The 17,627-nt window shown below is 32.3% G+C and overlaps 1 protein-coding gene across 1 annotated transcript; it reads right to left on the bottom strand.

Moving 5' to 3' along the window:
* Positions 1–9,973: 9,973 nt before the first annotated feature.
* On the bottom strand, positions 9,974–11,785 carry LOC149252983 (F-box protein At5g49610-like). The gene is made up of 3 exons (XM_089454326.1): positions 11,732–11,785; positions 11,154–11,195; positions 9,974–11,050 (listed from the first exon to the last, which is right to left on the bottom strand). The coding sequence occupies exons 1-3, from the start codon at positions 11,783–11,785 to the stop codon at positions 9,974–9,976; spliced, it is 1,173 nt and encodes a 390-aa protein (XP_089310452.1).
* Between the last annotated feature and the right edge of the window lie 5,842 nt (positions 11,786–17,627).

Here is a 17,627-nt window from a genome sequence, read left to right as displayed (position 1 = left end):
CACCAAGTTGGATCTTCATTCAGGATATCATCAAATCAAAATGAAGACTGAATGCATTCCAAAAATAGCATTTAGAACTCATTCGGGTCATTATGAATTTTTGGTCATGCCTTTTGGCCTTACCAATGCACCTTCTACATTTCAAGGTTTGATGAATTCCATTTTCAAATACTTCCTTAGAAAATTTGTGCTAGTATTTTTTAATGATATACTAATCTAAAGTAAGTCTTGGAAGGATCATGTTCAACATGTTGACGAGGTGCTCAAACTATTGGAGGAGAAACAATTATATGCACAAATCTCCAAATGTTTCTGTGGAGTATAAAAGGTGGAATATCTCAGTCATATTGTATCTCTCTCATGAAGGTGTTAAGGTAGACCCTAGCAAAATTAAAGCCATTAAGGAATGGAAAATCCCCACATCCATAAATCATTTGTGATGATTTGTCAGGTTGATAGGGTATTATCACATGTTTGTTAAGCATTATGGGAGACTAGTAGCACCTCTAACAACATTACTAAAGAAAGATGCATTTTCTTAGACTCGAGAAGCAACAAAGGCCTTTGAACATCTTTAAGAGGTAATGTTCCAAGCACTAGTATTAACTACTACAGACTTCACAAAAACCTTTATTGTGGAATGTGATGCCTCAAGTAATGGAATTTATGTTATTTTAATGCAAGACGAAAAAACCCATTTCTTTCGAAAGTCATCCAATCAAAGGAACGTATTTATAGAAAGCTATTTATGAGAAGGAAATGTTGATAATACTACATGCACTTAAGATATGGTGACCTTACCTAATGGGAAGACAATTCGAGGTAAAACTGGATCATGATAGTCTTAAGTACTTTTTAGAACAAATATTATGTTCAAAAGAGAAGCAAAAATGGGTCACAAAGATGTTGGGTGATGACTTTGAAATCATCTACAAAAAAGAGAAGCAAAATGTTGTTGTAAATTCACTCTCAACATACATCTCAAAGCCTATACATATGAAAATTTGGTAGGGATTGTTGAAGAAAGAAAGAGTACCTATGGAGGCTACTTTAGTTTGTGATCCATTATGATTTAATGAATGAGAATGAAGAAGAAATATGTTTCACTCAACACTACCAAGAAAAAATATATTATAGTGGGCTTAGTGATTTGTGAAGCAATATGGCTTCAAAAGCTACTCGTGGGATTTTTCGATCATGTGCTAGAACTTCCCATGATATATTGTGATAATCAGAGTTGTGTGAAGCTGACAAAGAATCTTGTTTTCCATGATAGGTTGAAGCAAATCGAGATCAAGTACCACATGATTTGTGTCATGGTGAAAAACAGAGCAGTGAAGCTCTAATATATTTCTACTAATGAGCAAATTGTTGATATTTTTATAAAGCCTCTATCTAGTGTGAAGTTTTCATACTTCAGGGACAATATTGGACTTTTTCAGAATACCTCTCTCTTTGAGAGCGAGTATTGATGAGATAGCATTGTGGACTGGAATTCTCCTTGTATCATATATGAATAGAATTAGGTTGTTGGTAGAGTGTACGGATATGGAGTGGTGACTGTTCTATACACCCATATATGGAGTGGTTCCTGTTCTATATGAGTCAACCAAAATCAAGGCGTATGTACCCGTTCAAATGAGAAAAAATTAAACAAATATAGGCAATTGGGCAAGTGAAAGGAAGACTTAGAGGGAACCAAAGTATGTTGTATTCTTGTTATGTTTTTTTTTACCCTATTAGACTTTGACACTTTGAATATCAGAGAATAAAGCAACAATTTTTCTTTGGTTTATGTGATTCAAGTGCAAATATTCAAATTACCCTCTTTGCCTAAAAACAAGAATAATTCATAAATAAATTTACCGTTTCCGAGGATTTGGTGAAGTCGAATGATAGTCTGTTCCTCTTTGAGACTAAATTTCCCATGCTTTATTTCAGGTCTCATATAGTAGTTTGTCTGTTGCAGTCAAAAACTCTTCCTGCATCACCAAAATCCTGCATGACAACATACAATTCGTACACACAGCTTTGGTACAGTAATTAAAGTTTATCCCTAGGTTTGGTGAGAAATGGAAGAGTGCATGAATGAATGACTCATCCCCAGAACTTAAGGTCCCAGAGTAGAAGCCTAAAGATTAGCCAGTCTTAGCACTATCTCGGCGTCTTAGGTTAATATAAATTTGAACCTCAATCTCACTGTAAGTATGTGTTAATTAAATTTTACACGCAGGGATGCATTTCAAAAATAAAAGAAACTACCAAACCACCTCTCCCTTTGGTCGAGCAGCTTTAGTGAGCTTTCCTCTACTGGCCATGATTCCTCAGGGGTTCTTGTTGTGCAGGTCTCTGACCCTATTGTTTCTATTTGTCTTTGTTGCTGGTGAGGTTGTCTCTATTGTTGCCTTTGCTGCAGTAGCGCCAGTGGTTGTCTAGATGAGGATTGTTTTCAGAAGCAAGGCAATAACCAACCAGCTTACAAATATCTTACCCAAGAGAAAGAGTGGCATGAAAAAAGGTGGCAGATCCACTCTTTTCTGGTCCTTTTCCCAATCCCTAATCGAATTCCAATGGGCAGATCCTAAATATCTAGAGGCAAAAATGCCATGATCAAATTGTACGCACAGATCCTAAATATCCAGATGCAAAAATGACAGGGCATGTAAGCCGAAACAACCATTGTTGTTGTGATTTTGATAAGATGGTGTTTTTACAGTTTTTATTTTATCTTACTAGGTGGTTGTATTCTTTAGAGACATGAAGACAAGTTTCATTTTCCTCAGATGCATGAAGACATGTTTCATTTTCGATGAGCATAATATGTTTCATTTTCTTTCTCTCACTACGTGGTTTCATCTGCCAAGTGTGACTGTGCACTTGATTCTTTCTTCAACTTGCTATATCCTGCTTTGGGGGTCTTGCAATCGTTGATGACTAAACACTCTTTGTGCCATTCTTGTGCTCCTTTTGTCTACAGAAGTGAATGTGCCAATTGACCAAACAGAAGCACTTAATAACCAGGATGATATGGAACAACAGTCCCTCAATAGATTTATTAAAGGTATTGATTCGGGATATAAATCCATTAAGGAGTGGTGCTAATGTGTTTACCAATAGCGGGCATTACCAGTCGTACGAGAGGAATGGGCCTTAAGGCTAGGAAGGTCGATCTTATAAGGCATTCTGACTTGCCTTATGGAAGGGAATCCATTTCCCCACCTTCTAACTTGCCAATATTCAGAAGATCCATTAATGGCTAGCCCTCTAACTTGCTTTTTGACTAAGGATCCATTCATTCCCCCCTTTATATAAGTTTTTCCTTCTTATTAGCGATGGAGTACCATAATGAAGACCCATCGCAGCACTTGTAAGGTCATTGATGACATTTTACAATTAAATATTATTCAAGAATTGGCCTCATCCCACACTTCCTTTAGCTTTTGTGCATCTTCTTTATTCTTAGGCGCCTATCCCTTCACCCTCAAACCAAAATATTGTAGCTTCCCCTCATTCATATGGGAATACAACTAGGAAAACATCTAACAGTTTAAGCGTTGATTCCTGTTCCATAATACACAGATGTTGATCCTAGCATTGCAGATTCAGAACCATATACAGATCCTATTTACTAAGTCTCATAACCACCCCTATAGATCGAAACCCGTTTTGACTCTACTGGTGATGCTGCTTGACATACACTGTATTTGAAACAACCTTTACAGATTGGAACACATGTGTCCGATGACGGAACAACACCTATAGTAGTAACAAATGCAAATGTCAGAATGCCACTTGTTGGAACACTTGCAGATGTTGGTGTAACAAGCTATCATTTTCACACTTATGTTATGACTGTTTCGAGGCTGTGCCCCTTCCAACTCAAGGTAGGGACTAGATACCATGCAACCTCCTTGCTTTAATATTATTTAAAGTTTATGAACATATCGTTAGTGGTGCCTTCTTTACTTCATTACCATACCTGCTTCTTTACTAGATTATGGATTCTCAGAGCTTTGTTTAGGCACATTCAATAATGTGGTCTAAAGAGAATCATCTCAGGACTTTTTCTTTTTCTCTTTTATTAAATTGATTCCCATACCTGCTTCTTTACTAGATTATGGATTCTCAATCCTCTATTTAAGAACATTCAATTATGTGGGGAAAAGAGAATCAACTCATGACTTTTTCTTTTTCTCTTTTATTTAATTAATTTAATTTACACATTGGACCCATTTTTCACATTCTTATCAAGTAATTGTAATTTAATTTACACATTGTGCCCATCTTTCACATTGTTATCACATAATTGTTTTTGTTCAATCTTCAAAGTTAAACCTTTTAATATATAAAATGTTATGTATAAAAAATTAAAACTATTTCAATATGGTAAAATATTTCTAATAAATATTATATTATTTTTATTACTTATAAATAATAGCATTTTTCTTTCCCAAATCAGAATTCCAAAAATAAATAATTATCATTATTTCTCTTAAATCATAAAATTAAAAATCTGGTTTTTCTCCTATTTTTGTTAAGCTTTATTATTTTTTTCTCTCTTTGCATCATTATTTACCTCATCTCTTACTTTCAATAATAGCCATGATGCATCAAAGACCACAATGCCACAATTAAAGTTGACGTCATGGTTTGTGTGGGTGACACAAGGATAAATATTTGACGTGAATATTCAATCATACTTCATAGGAAAATAGAAAGTGGTAGGAAGTGAAGGAATAAGTCATCCATGAATGAGACTGCTAGGTCTCTAACATTCTCACTCAAGTAGCCACTTGGATTGTAGATTTTGATTAAACAGGGGGACACTAAGCTAGTAACTTCACACCATTGATTTGTACTAGCAAATGAAAGTCCCATTGTGTCAAATTTATTAAAAATAAATAATGCAAAAGATGAAGTCATATTAATTATTGACGAAATTCTGTTGTAAATCAAATATCTAAACAATCATCTAAACAATTGTTTGGAGTGCATCTAGGCTAGTTTGGCCTCAAGATGTGGTCTAAGTACCACAAAAACTAAAACTAATATTAATTATGTGGTTTTTATATTTGCATAAAATACTATATTATCGTGATCAAATGTAACATTTCCATGAATAAAAAAGTCTCATTGCAAATATATTTATTTTGCTCTACTTGAAAATACAAACAAAAGGTTATAACAAAAGTAAACTTATGACTTGTAAAGTTTACCAAAAATATTATTAAAGTTACAATGATACAATATTATTGAAATGCATTCAAAAATAGTTCTCATTTAGTTAGAAAAAAGGTATGTTATATGAAGATTTTTCAAAATAATCCATAAACACATGTGAGAGATGCTATCCATGGTTACGGGTGCGTAGATATGGATGAAAGGAAATAGATAGATGGAAGCACCTATAGAGAATAATGTAAGTCTTGATAAGTGTTTTATTTATTAAAATCTATGTGTAGAAATATATGACATAAATTGTATATATATTTTTAATTATATATGTTATTACTTACAATAACACATAGAGTACATATTTAAATTGCATTTGCTATATAAAATATATATGATGATAAAGATGGAAACTTCCTAATTAAAAACCAAAACTTGGATTTTGATATTCTTGAACAGTGTGACATTGATTCGATGACAAAGGGACAAATCAAACAATGACCCACTCACAATAGAGTGATAGGGGGACTCATGGTCTCCTAGTCCAACCTAAAAAAAAAAAAAAAAAAGCATAACACTGAAAGCACAATAATGATCTAACATGATCAACACTTGTCATATCTACTGCAATCAAATACACATTACAACATTAACAAGGGATTAGAAAAATTCCTAAACCCTTCTTTCCCAAGCTATAACTCTATTAATAAAGCAAAATGTTCTAAATTTATGTAGCAAAATAAGCATGAGCAAGGAACCATCAATGGATCAATGAATTGTGGAAATATTGAGTGTCAATTAAACTATAGGTTATAGAGCGGGTACAAATTTTCACTAAAACGCTTAAACATTTTATTTTACATGCAATATTTAATTTATTTGTTTACTATTTTGTCTGTAATATATCTTTAAAGGTTATGTAAATATTGGTTGTATTAAATTGTAGTGAACACACACTAATATCAATTCAATAATTTGCTGAGAAGAGATGTACAAGATAAAGGAATGGTGTTTGTTTATGAATTTACTTAATCAACCATCAATTCCCAAAGGATTAGTTAATTGCTCATCATGTATACCAATGTTCAATTCATGAACTGGTAATGTTTAATTTTGAGTGAAAGGATTCAATAAGGCTTGTCCAAAAGACAAATAATTGAGGTTGTCTAGTGTTCAAAAACTAGTAATATTTAATTTTGAGTGAAAAGATTCAATAAGGCTTGTCCAAAAGACAAATAATTGAGGTTGTTTAGTATTCAAAATTAATTCCATAGTAGCCATTATGAGTAGATGTTTTGAGTGTACACCAAGACTCATCATCACGAAAAATACCTATAAAGAAAAGTGCAAAATGTATGAGATTAATATAGAATAAAAAGATATGAAATATGAAAGAGCCCACTAATTAATATTTTTTATTTAAAGAGATTTAATAAATTATCATAAATTTTATTAGATTCATTGATAGTATTAATTATTACTACTCACAATTAATAATAATAAAGTGAATAATTAAAATTATAAGTATTGGTATTATTAATTATTATTATTAGAATTAATTACTTAATAAGTACGGATAATAAATTTAATTAATAATAATAATAATAATAATAATAATAACCATAATAATTATTATTATTAACCTTATTATCATTTATTTGCTATTATTTAAGTGGAATTAATAAATTACAAATTTATATTAGATTCATTAATAATGTTAATTATTATTATTGATAATTAATAATACTAAAGTGAATAATTATAATTATAATTATTGTTATTACTACTATTACTAGTATTAATTACTTAATTAAAACTAATAATAAAGTTAGTTAATAATAATAATGATTATAATCATTATTATTATATACCCATTGAGTTAGTAATAATAATAATTGTTAATGTTAATAATAATAATAACAACAACAACAACAACAACAACAACAACAACAACAACAACAACTACTACAACAACTCTTATAATTGAATTAATCATTGTTGTTGTTAATTTAATAATTATTAAAAGGGGATAGTGTTATCTTTAGGCTGGATTAATAGAGAACGCTTTCATGATATGATTGCTAAGATTAGGAGCTAATAAGGAGGAAAGGAGGAAAGGAGAAGGGATGGGAGAGAAGATTAAGAGGGAAAATGAATATGGAGGAGAGGGGTGAAGAAAAGCTTATGAGGTCATATGGGAGAGAGGTACTAGTCAAGATTGTGAGACATGGATACCTGAGTGAGTAAAGATGCTTTATAATTTATTTATTTTTAAAAAGTTAGGTTAGTTACTTTTTTTTTTCTTTTTCGAAATATTTTTTTTTATTAGTTTTGCCTTTTTGTTTAGTGTAGTTTTGTGTTCTTTTTCCACAAATATAATTTCAAGTTTTGGTTTAAAATATTGTGACCTTTAGAATGATATTATTTTAAATTTTGGCTTATGCATTTACAAGTATTTTTATATTTGTATTAATAAGTTATTATTCACTAAAGTAAATAAATATGGATGTTATTCTATTAAAAAAATCACTGATTTGAGTGTGTGGTATCCTTTGCATATTTTATTTTTTGAATTTTATGTTTTTTAATAAAAAGAATAGTTGAGTTTCACTTGGGTTTAGTTGGGTTTATCTCAAGTGGTTTTGAGGAATGACTGTTATCCTCCCCAACCTGTTTCAATTCACACAAGGGACATGATGAACTTTGTTATAATGACTTTGATCCTTGTTGTTGAGTCTTATGAGTTCTAAAAACAATGAAACATGTACACTCCTCTATGGAAAGTATTGTAAGTTTTTTCCTAAAAAAAGAGGACTAAAAACACTAAATCAAGAAGATAAGAAATACAAAATAACCAATTCCACCAAACTTAAAGATGCATAAAATACTCCATTAAAAAATAAATGTAAAGCTACAAACCATATGTTATTATCTCCAGTTTTGCTAGAAAAACTGCAAATTGTTGGAATGTTCAAGCCCTCTCAGCATGTCCAAGTCCTCTGGGCTCAAGAGGCATGATATACTCCACATGAGGAGACTTTTCATTGAAATATGCATGAAATATCAAAGAGGAAAACAATATACCATTATCTCTAAATTTTTTCAAAAGATTACAAAAGTATTAGTTACCGCAACATATCTACTATTAGGGAATTTCCAAATTGTATCCTCATCTTAATGGCCTCCTTGAGAGTTTGAACATCCAAACATAAATTAATTTGAATGGTCCACAAATTTCCTCGTGATCTTTGATAACGAAGAGGCTAGCCATACTAGAAGTTATAAGACCATCAAAATTCATGGGTAATCCAAAAACACAATTTTGTTTCAACTACATCAAAATTTAATATGTTTCATCTACATAAATGTTCAATATGTTTCAACCATATCAACATTCAATACGAGAGAGAACAACACTATCAAAATTGAAGAGAGCTCTTCAATCTCATAGCAATCGAAAATATGAAAATGATGCAAAAATAAAAATAATAAATGGAGTACAAATCATGCAGCTTTCATGCAACTTTTACGGAACAAAACATCTTACACTATGATTTAAGGAAAAGTATTTGAATGATGGAATCCATCATGGGAAAATGGATGAAAATTGTTATCAACTACAACAAATTGCAACATAGTAATTAGAGCCTAAGAATTACAAATTTGATTTTTTTAAAATAATTTATATCTTACCGTTTTTTCCTTCTAGAACATCTGCTTCTAAAGTTGCATCGTACATGAAAAAACTGATATTATTGTATGATGTTTGTATTTCACCGTGTAATGATTTTGTGGCTCAATATTTCCAATGGATTTTCCACCCATCAAAGATTATCGCTCTTTCCAAAGGACCTAGCTAGAGAATAATTCCATAAACTTGCAAGAAAGGAGAAAAATTGGAAAAGAGAATAAAATTTGTATCTTCACTAGTGATCAATACATAAAACAGCTAAGTTAAGATTAACTTCATGCAAACACTCAAGCTAACTAAAATTAACTAAAGCTAAGTATGCTTTATGCTATGTTAATGTGCATGCACACCACAGTGTGTTTTGTGTTATGTTAATGTACATGTACACCACATGAAAGCACTAAAGCTAGGCTGTCTACTATGTACATTAAACCCAAGCACTAAAAGGTACTTTATGCTATGTTAATATACATATACACCAACACAGGAAGAAATAATAATTTACCCAAACACTAAAGTTAACTATATGTACTTTATACTATATTAATATACATATACACCAACACAAGAAGAAATAATAATTATTAACTTATTATAAACTTACCTAGAATCTATAGATTTAAAATAGCTTTTAAAATAATTTATATTTTATAAGCTTTGCAACAAAATTCTCAAGCAACAATCTAATTAAGAATAAATTAATTAACATCTCATAAAATTCTTACATTAAAAATCAAAATTATTTATAGAAACACTGAAACAAAAAATTCTAACACTAAAAATTCATAAAGAATATGCACCTGCGTTCTGATATTTTCATCCCATTCAAATTTCCATATTGAAAAAGCATAATTTCCCATCAAAATTTATATTCTGATAATTTGGTCTTATTCAGAATTCTGTGTTACAAAAGAATCATTTCCTGTAAACATAGAATCCTGAAAACTGGTTGGAACAGAATGTCTGACCTGTAAAACTCGTCAAACAAATTACAGGAAACTTGTTTTCACTGATTCAACTAAACGCTTGGCAGTATCATATTAAGTAGTGTGAAATGCAGGAACCTTTGCTTCTTAAGAGATTAATTATTTCACTGAAACTTCTCACTGCCTAAGGCCACCAAACGTTGCTGGATTCGAAGGCTAAAACAAGCCATTGAAAGATTCTCAGGTCGCTGCGAAGCTGCCCTGGTAATGAAATTTTCTGTGTCGATTTTCGCTCCAAGTTATACAAATATACTTCCATTCCGTGGACAACCATAATTACCCAACCGTTGTTTACTTCGAGCGAATAAATGCTATGGCATTCTGGGATGCATATATCATGCAATTCATGCCATTCTGCAGCGTCTCGAACATTATTTAACCTCCACATGCGGATACTGCGACCACGTGTCTCTTCCCAACGTATTAACACCACTCGCCCATCGGAGCCACTTAGATAAGGGCAGATACTTCTGCAAACTTCTGGCAGTGTAATTTGTGTCCAACTACTCTCTGCAATATCGAATGCTGCCATGAAATAGATGGCACGCCATGACATTATCCAATAAAACTTTCTATTTGAATAGAAACCGTTGCCATGAGGATTAATGAAGAAGGGTACTTTCATGGAAACCCTAGTCCATGCATTGGACTCTGAATCATAAATCTGCAACACCATTACATACCCAGTCCGTTCTTTACCAGTAATTTGACCGAGCAAGACAGTGCAACGCCTCAGGGTAGCGTCGAAGTGCAGTGCATTGAAATGCCAATGTGGGTTAAAATCGGCAGGGCGAGGGAGTTGTCTCCAGGTTCTGGTAGCAGGATTGAATAGGGAAAGATTCAATCTGTCTCCATTTCTCATACAGAGGCAGATGCTCTGGCTTGAATCCACAATCATTAGGTTATTAATTGGAGAAAGGGCTTTATAAATATTTATATCCGAACCGCCACCGTGTGCTAATTCTATGACCCACGGCTCCTGATATAGGGGATCCCAATAGAGTTGAATGAGAAATGCAGGGATTGAATTCACTGAAAAGTTTGGATCAATTCTTTGCAGGGCATCGCCAGGATGTAACAGATTTTTCCATCGTTTGCAGACAATCCTCATTCGGGCAACATCCCGAACAGGAAGCCTAGCTAAAATCGAACAAAGTAAACTGTCGGGCAAGGCATCCCAAATATGCGTTTCTGTTTCCATCTGTTGATTGACAGCACAAAAAAGTTTACTGTAAAGGATACATCAATCAAGAACAGAGGTTTCTGTTTCCATATGTTGATTGACTGCACAAAAAAAAGCATACTTGAATCAAGAACAGAGGTTTCTGTTTCGATCTGTTGATTGACTGCACAAGAAAAACATCAATCAAGAACAGACGACCTTTAATTGTTCCTTCACCTCCTCAGCTTCACAAAATATAAATACCATAATTTCATCAACAAAATTGGATTTAAATAAAGTTAGTAAGTTTCAATGCTATAATAAAAAGAAATAAATCTTAACTTAGTAAAAATAACTAAATCTTAACTTAATGATAGGCTTCCATTCCTCACATAAAAAAATAACAATATTGGGTTTAAATAAAAATAATTTAATAAATTTCTAAAACTAAAACTTAACCTGTAACTTAAAACTGAAATAAATCAGATGTAACTGAAACTTAATAATATTATATTTAAATTTTGATTTTTTATTTAAATTGTTATTATATTTACAATTTTGATTTTTGTTATTTTAATAAACCAGCAAAAAAACTTCCAAAAACTCACCCTAAAAACAATTTCTTATATTTAAGTTAAACTACATGTAACCCACCGCCTCTTCCTTAAGTTAAACTACATGTAACCCACCGCCTCTTCCTTGACGAGCTAGTAGACCGACCTGCAGTAGAGGGTGCAGGCAGGCAGTTTTACCCACTACTGCCCGGGCATGCATGCGTTGCGTAGTGGCCTACCCGAACCGAACAGTGAGTGAATGAAGAAGAAGCGAACGTCGTGTGCGGGCCGCTATAATTAATAGGCGTGCATGAGAGTCTATGTATTGGGACCAACGGAGAAAACTATTGACATCGTCTCACTAGAATTGGATGACTCTTCACATCCCTCATTATTATTATTAAAATTTCGGTACTTTTTATTTTTATTTAATTTATTTTTTAATAATATAATATTTATATATTATTTTTAAAGGATAATTGATCGAGTTTTTATTGTTAAGTATTTTGCTGATTGAGAGGTTATAAGGTCAAATCTCTTGGATGTCTTTAGGGTTAGGTCTAATATATTAAGTTGCTTTAATGGATCCGTGTGGATTGGTTGCCTATATATATATATATATATATATATATATATATAGCCATTTATTTTTTGATATTAATTACTCTCTTTATTATTATTACTAGCATAGATCCATTTTAACTCTAAATTTACCAATCGTCAAGAGGGATCACATCTCTTTTCACTTTAAAAAAAGTTTGCATGTCAAGAAATTTGATCCCTCTGGGCAGATCCCAACGTAAGATGGATTTATGCTGGTTTAATTATTAATTATAATTTTAGTTATAAATATAAATATAAATACTATGTTTTTTAATTTTATTTTTACCAAGTCAAAATGTTAGCGATTACAACATCTCTACCAAACTGGGCTCAAATGTTACATAGGAGTTAAGGATTTTTTTAATAAAATGTGAATTGGGTGAAAGGAATTCTATAAAATATAATAGCCATGGGTTGGGGGAATAATAATTATACTAATTAAAACGTAATATTATTACATTTTACTCAATATTTCCCCTCACTCATATTAATTATATAGTTAAGTTCGTTTATTTTCAAACTTCAAATATAAAGAAAAATTACAATCAGAAGTGGACTACTGGAGGGGAAATATAACATAAAATGTAATATTATAACATTATATTTTTCTCAATATAACCTAGTTGAAAGTGGATGTGGTGAAAAATATTAAATACAATGTAAAGGTGGTTGTGGCCAAAGTTTGAAGCAATTTTAGAAAACCTCTTTTTTTCATATTGTTTAACTTGTTCTTATGCATTAGGTATCTCATCATAGTCATGCTCTTAATGGAGGAAAGACTCACTCATAAGGAATATTTATTTTACTGTTGAGATTATAGGTTATAAATTTATTTTGGATCTATTATATCTTTCTCCAAGATTCTCTGAATATATTTCATCCCCAAACATCACATCTATAAAAAAAATATGAGTAACATGAGTCTTAAAGAGGATATTTTTTAGTTCCATTTCTAAATATTTTCTAATTTACAATTATTTTCAAGTTTGTAATAGAAAAAAAATATGAAAGACAAAGTAAAGAAAGTGAGATGCAACTCTCAAATGAGGCACTACTCATGCTAGACAGGTTGCCCACACACTTTTTCTCACATTCAACATGGCGACATTTGAACACGTAATTGAATTACAAGGTACTTTAGTAGTCTGAACAAATTCCTGAATAATAGGATATGAAATTTAAATAAGAGAAACAATCTCAATGAAAACATAACAAAACCTAAATAATGTTTTTCCAAATTTTCTTTATTATTATGCCAACATGCCCCCTTAGTGGAGAAATGGATTAATTATTTAGCTTGGATCACATCCATCTGAAGTCTTTTTTTCATTTATTTTAGTGTTACATGACGGGACACTGTAAACCTTATGATATGGATTATCCTAATATGGAAGTGCATTCTTACTCAGTGCATTTTTCGAAACACTGCTTCTAGTGTCAAGCATCCGAGTACACAATTATGTCCACACAAACAAGGTTTTTTCTACTTCAATATGCTCCTTGTCAGTCACCCCATCAGGATCCATTCTCATGGTTGTTGAGGATGTATAATATGATTTGTTTTCTCATCCATAGGTTACTTTAGATATTTGAGATGAGAAAATTTGATATTATGATTGCCTTGGATAAGAATTGTTAGCTCCACTAGACAAACTCTACGGTCCTTTCTATCTCTACTACATTTTTAATCATGTGTTTCCTTGGTCATCATCTAGGTATTCAAAAATAGGTTATTGACCAAATTTTTTATTCCCTTCCTCATGATTAAATAACATCTCTTCAATTACAAGATCCTGTCAAGCGAACGATAGTTCCTAATACTCATGGCCATCAATGTAACCATTTTGTTTTTCAAAGAATTCTTCTAACACAAAAAAAAAATTTGACCCAAAAACACTTGCAAATGGACTCATGAAAAATGGATCATCTAAAGGGTCAATGTCAACTATACTTGGGAAAATATTTATCATGCTCATGGAACCAAATGGGTTTGAAAGGAAGACATATTCCAATATCTTATTCGAGACAACCTTTTACCACACTATCAAAATGAATTCAATACCACTTGAATTTAACACCACTTGAATGATTCCAAATAAAGCATGGAAATTTATTTCCAAACTAAAATTTCCAAGCAATTTAATTATGATGGGGATTAGTCCAAAGTGAATTTGATAATCCACCTTTTCAAGTCAAACTTTCAAATATTTAAAAACAACCAATATTTTTATTCACTGGAGTTCCACTAACATGAACAATGACATCAATTAAATTATTTTATGCAAATTACCATCACTATTTAGCTTGTTGAGTGCAAAGCTCCAATGATCTACAACCAATCTTTCAATTTCCATTAATCAAATAGTTAACATGCACAAGCATCATACTTCTAATTATGACACATAGATTGAGGAAATAATTATAATTAACATAGCAAGAGTAATTTTCATCGCTGAAGATTATGATATCAATTTTCACACTCCAATAAAAAATAAAAGAACAACCCAATCTTTATCATTTTTTAAATTATATAGCATGTGTAGTAGAATACACTTTTATGACCTGTTAATTACTTCCTAATGATTCTCAAATGATCTTTCTCATGGCACTAATATCATTGAACAATTATATACCAAAAATATCAATAGTAAATGTAGTGGAAATGATAAAGTTCATTGAAATAAAACCACACACAATAGAAATAATTTTCTACCTTGGAAGAAAACCCAACAATATTTTCTTTACGAGAAATCGTCTTTCAATATAAAGGTTTACAAATAAGAAATTTGTCTAGAAATATATGCTAATAATAGAAGTCAAATACCGATTAAACTTGGTCGAACTATTGTGTAGTCAATGATAGTCAAACCAATAAAAAATTAGAAGTCAAACCTTTCAATGATGGTCAAAGTTGGCCATGCATTCGACAATTTTGTCAAATCCTCACATGTGTGGTTGTGGTAAAATTCAAACTATGCTCAACTATCTCCACATGTGGTTGAGTTCAAATAAGTCAAACAATGGCTATAAGGATCACACATGCAATATAGTTAAACTTGATACAATTGTGGTCAACTCAGTCGGTCAAATCAGTCAACCTCCTCACGCATGTGGCATCTTAAAGAAAGATAAAAATGATAAAGATAATTTGCAGCAACATATTTCTCTTTAGCCAAATTTCTCTTCCATTCGAAAAGATTCAATGAGCTTGATATGTTGATGATTTTCCTCTCACATGCTTGTTTATTTATATAGAACTCTAATGTTGAGTGGAGACTCATCAAGGTGCACCTCAACAGAAGAAATGCCTTCACTAATGGAGCCTACATCATAGCTCAACATTAGACTCCAAACAATAAATAATTTAAATCTTGTCTATAAAAAATAGATCACCCCATCCTAGAGTACAATGTGAGCATCATGGGCTAATTTCCCCTAGCCAAATCAGTATGGTACCATGGGAGAAATCTGACTTCCCTTAGGCCTTTCAACCCTATCCAAATCAACATGGACCCATGGGTGATTGTATCAATCTCCCCTAGTCAAATAAACATGACACCATGGGAGAATGTCTTCCTGATGCTATAAAACCATCAACACTCCCTCTCAATGAGGGGGACATTTTGCAGCATGACAAACTTACCTTAGAAGTATAAACCCCCCCTGCACATAGGCTTGGTCAAAATGCCAACAATTTGTTTGTTTGTGGATATGTATTGGAGCTTCATTGCTCCCTTCTACACCATATCTCAGATGAACTGATATTTTATCTCATTGTGCTTCAACCTATCATGAAATATTGGATTCTTCAAAATATTTACACAATTTTGATTATCACAATATATTAAGGCCTTCTCTAGCACCTGATAAAATATCCCTACAAGAAAATTTGGAAGTCGCACTAATTCCTGACTTGTGGAACTCGTTGTGATATACTATTCTTTTGATTTATTGAGTGCAAAATAAGTTTGATTCCTGCTAAACAAGGATATCATAATTGATCCCAAGTTGAAGCAGCGTATCAAGGTGATATTTATATCCATTTATTTCCCAACCCATTTACAATTAACATACCTCTATAGCCTCACTTCACCATATGAGACATATCTCAAACCATATCCAACTGTACCATGTAGGTACATCAACATGTGCTTCACTGCAACCCAATATGCATGCTTAGACTCAATTATATACTGGCTCAAAGTGTTCACAACAAATAGAGCATTTAGCTTGGTGTTAACCAAGCACATCAAGAATACAATTAACTACCTATACATAGTGGGATCCACCCAATCTGAATTTAAAGTAGAATCCCTTAGATAATTTAGATTGGTAAGCATAGGTGTAGCCATCGACTTGAAACCCATCATACCAAATTTTCTCAAGATATGAGATATGTTATTCCCTTATCCAAAGAATATCTCCCCAAGTCTCTACCACACCTTAAATCCCAAGGAATAATGCATCAAGCCAAGATATTTCATCTCAAAAAGGAGACATCAATAATAAAAAGGTAGCAAAGAAATAGCTCACAACCTTTTTGGTTAGCTTTCGCTTGGATCAGTTTTGAGAGAGAGATAGGGAGATCCAAGAGAAGAAAGAAAGGAGGCAAGCAAACACAAACAAATGAAAACAAGGTAAGGAAAAAACAAGAAAAGGAAAGTGAAGGAAAAGAAGGAGAAGGTTGGATCAACAAATTCAACACGAGGATTTTGTGGGTAATAGGTTCCATGTATGATTTCCTAGCTAAGGTGTGAATGCATAGTACATGCATTTTTTTATTTGTTTCATTTGCTATAATTAGCATGGGGTTTTCCTAGTTTGACAGTGGTTTCAAGATTTCCTTGCCATTTTCTAGATAGCCATGGTGTGATGGGATTCATTCTCGGTTGAGATTTGGATTGCCCGAAGGTTTTGGAACCGGGTGAGGTGGTTTCAAGAAAATTCCAAAGTGTTATGGGTGGAGATGGTTTTTTTAGGAATTCCTTGATAGGTGTGCAGAGACAGTGAAATTGCTCAAATGTATGGTAAAGAAAATCAGAGGTATCCGGGCTTTGATTGGTTTTTGACCTTGGGACTAGTTTAGGTGAAATCACGGTAGCTTAAGGATGGAGGTGGTTTAACATATGGATTCCCTAGTTGTTATGTCTTGGTTTATCACATGAGATCCCACAATCATGCTTGGAATATGGCATGGGGGTGATTGGATACAATAAATATTTTGTTCATCCCAATCTATGGTCGGGTGGTATGTGGAATTCCCTGACTTGGTTGGATTTTTCATAAGTTAATAAGAGTTATTTTCCTATTGTGATCTATGAGTACTTGTACTTGTTATTGTGTTGATTTAATGGATTATTTTTCTTGGTTAATATTCTAGTTATGTTCTAGTTATAAGGGTGGATCTATGATGTGCTATAACTATGTCTCTTGTTAATGATCAGATAAGTATTTGAATG

This window comes from Pinus tabuliformis, chromosome 7 (genome assembly GCF_031772625.1).
Source record: "Pinus tabuliformis cultivar Carrire ecotype Pingquan chromosome 7, CPIR1, whole genome shotgun sequence".
Lineage (NCBI taxonomy): Eukaryota > Viridiplantae > Streptophyta > Pinopsida > Pinales > Pinaceae > Pinus > Pinus tabuliformis.
Note: the sequence above shows the minus strand (reverse complement) of the source record. Positions and strands in the feature narration are given on the sequence as shown.

What these genes read in the sequence shown, in the direction of transcription:
- LOC149252983 (XM_089454326.1), bottom strand. Translation starts at nt 11,785, where the DNA reads ATGCATGCCCGGGCAGTAGTGGGTAAAACTGCCTGCCTGCACCCTCTA. An exon ending in GCCTGCACCCTCTACTGCAG is followed by an intron (nt 11,196 to 11,731) that starts GTCGGTCTACTA and finishes TTTCTTGTGCAG; the next exon opens with TCAATCAACAGATCGAAACA. An exon ending in AACCTCTGTTCTTGATTCAA is followed by an intron (nt 11,051 to 11,153) that starts GTATGCTTTTTT and finishes GTCAATCAACAG; the next exon opens with ATGGAAACAGAAACGCATAT.